We start from the raw sequence: 1,535 nt of genomic DNA, 5'->3' as shown, positions 1-1,535 counted from the left end.
CCTTGCAATGGATCCTCTCTTTGGTCCATTGTTGGTGTCCCTAGGGTTAAAGGACTTAGCCCTTCTCCCTTCCATTTTGTTCTTCTTCAACATGGCTTTCATGGCTTCAGCTTGGAACAAAACAGGGAAAGCCCTACCATACTTGTTGAACCTAACACAAGCATTGATGTGTGAGTTCAGTGCTTCCTCCTTCTTCCCTCCGTTCTTCTCCAACTCTTCCTTCACCGCCTCCGAACACAACCCGCACACAAACTTGCCGGAGAATTTGCCACGAACGCGGCCTATGTACTCCGGCGTGCACTCTTCCGACATGCCACAACACTCGCACTTTGCATCCTCTACCTCACTTATGGGCGTAAGTGTCTTCAAATCATTGATCTCTTCTTTCGCGAGCTCGAACGAGATGTCTGAGAAGGTTCTTTGAATATGATTGTTATTACATAGTGACTGCTTCGGTGGCTTGGCAATATTGTTCCTACCAAAATTAGGGTTTGGGAAACTCTCTCCACAGGGAGCCATACTTTTGAATTGAATTGAAGTTGGTTACTTTGAGAGAAAATATATAAAAGGTTTGATATTGAATAATGAAACTACAGTGAATATATTAAGTTGTTGGAGAATGAAGGAAGGATCCTATTTATAATGAATCTACTATTGTTTCTAAGGATGAGACAATGGTACATGTGTGGATCTTAGAAACTGGAATGTCAGTTTTCAAGATCGTGAACTCACTAGATTTTTCTGGAAAGGATGTGATGAGTCGAGTAGTAGCTTTTATTTCAAATCAGAGGTCTGTAATAATCTGTATACAATGCAACTGGACTAATAATAACTTGCAATGCATGCTGATTGGTAGTTGTGGCTACAAGAAAAGGTATGGTTCACCTGCATTAACAATTAATTATGATCATGATTTCTTTATCTAGTTGATGATACTTGAATAATAATGTATCACTGGTCTTAGGATAATGTATATACACACATTCATTATTTAATTTTTACATTATTCAGGGTGAGTGTATCAAAATTTAGAATAATTTAAAGGTGAAAACTCAAGTGAAGTCGACTTTAGGTGAAGTTGATACTGAGAGCCGTCAGATGATTTGACTGAATTTTCATCTAACGGCTTTCACGTATCAACTTCACGTGAAGTCGACTGCACCTAAGTTTCTACCTAATTTAAATTCTCCAAAATAAAATAAGAGTTACAAAAATAAAAAAATTGATCAATATTGAATAATTAAAAGTTAATTTCGATATTTATTTTTAATATAATTTTGTGGGTTCTACTAAATGATTAGTTTTTCATCTCTTGTCCACTATACAAATATGCTCCATTTAGAGGATCTAAATATGTAGTATTTCCTAATTGTTACTCTCTTGGCCCTTCCGTATCCACTCATTTTAATTTTATCTCATGTAATTTGGATTGCCATGATGGCCATGCTTAATCAGCACACTGAAAAGAAAATATTTCAAGAAAATGAAAAAAAAAAAAAAAAAAAACTTCCTTTTTTTTTTTTTTGGATTATGGA

The 1,535-nt window shown here is 35.7% G+C and overlaps 1 protein-coding gene across 1 annotated transcript in view; it reads right to left on the bottom strand.

The window, feature by feature from the left end:
- LOC107610300 overlaps positions 1 to 747 on the bottom strand; it is a 1,572-nt gene extending 825 nt beyond the window's left edge. Inside the window, exon 1 of the mRNA XM_021108462.1 lies at positions 1 to 747. Within this exon, the coding sequence (XP_020964121.1) occupies positions 1 to 519 (519 nt within the window). The 5' untranslated portion in view covers positions 520 to 747.

The sequence above is a fragment of the Arachis ipaensis genome, chromosome B08 (genome assembly GCF_000816755.2).
Source record: "Arachis ipaensis cultivar K30076 chromosome B08, Araip1.1, whole genome shotgun sequence".
Lineage (NCBI taxonomy): Eukaryota > Viridiplantae > Streptophyta > Magnoliopsida > Fabales > Fabaceae > Arachis > Arachis ipaensis.
This window is presented reverse-complemented; position numbering and strand designations above follow the sequence as displayed.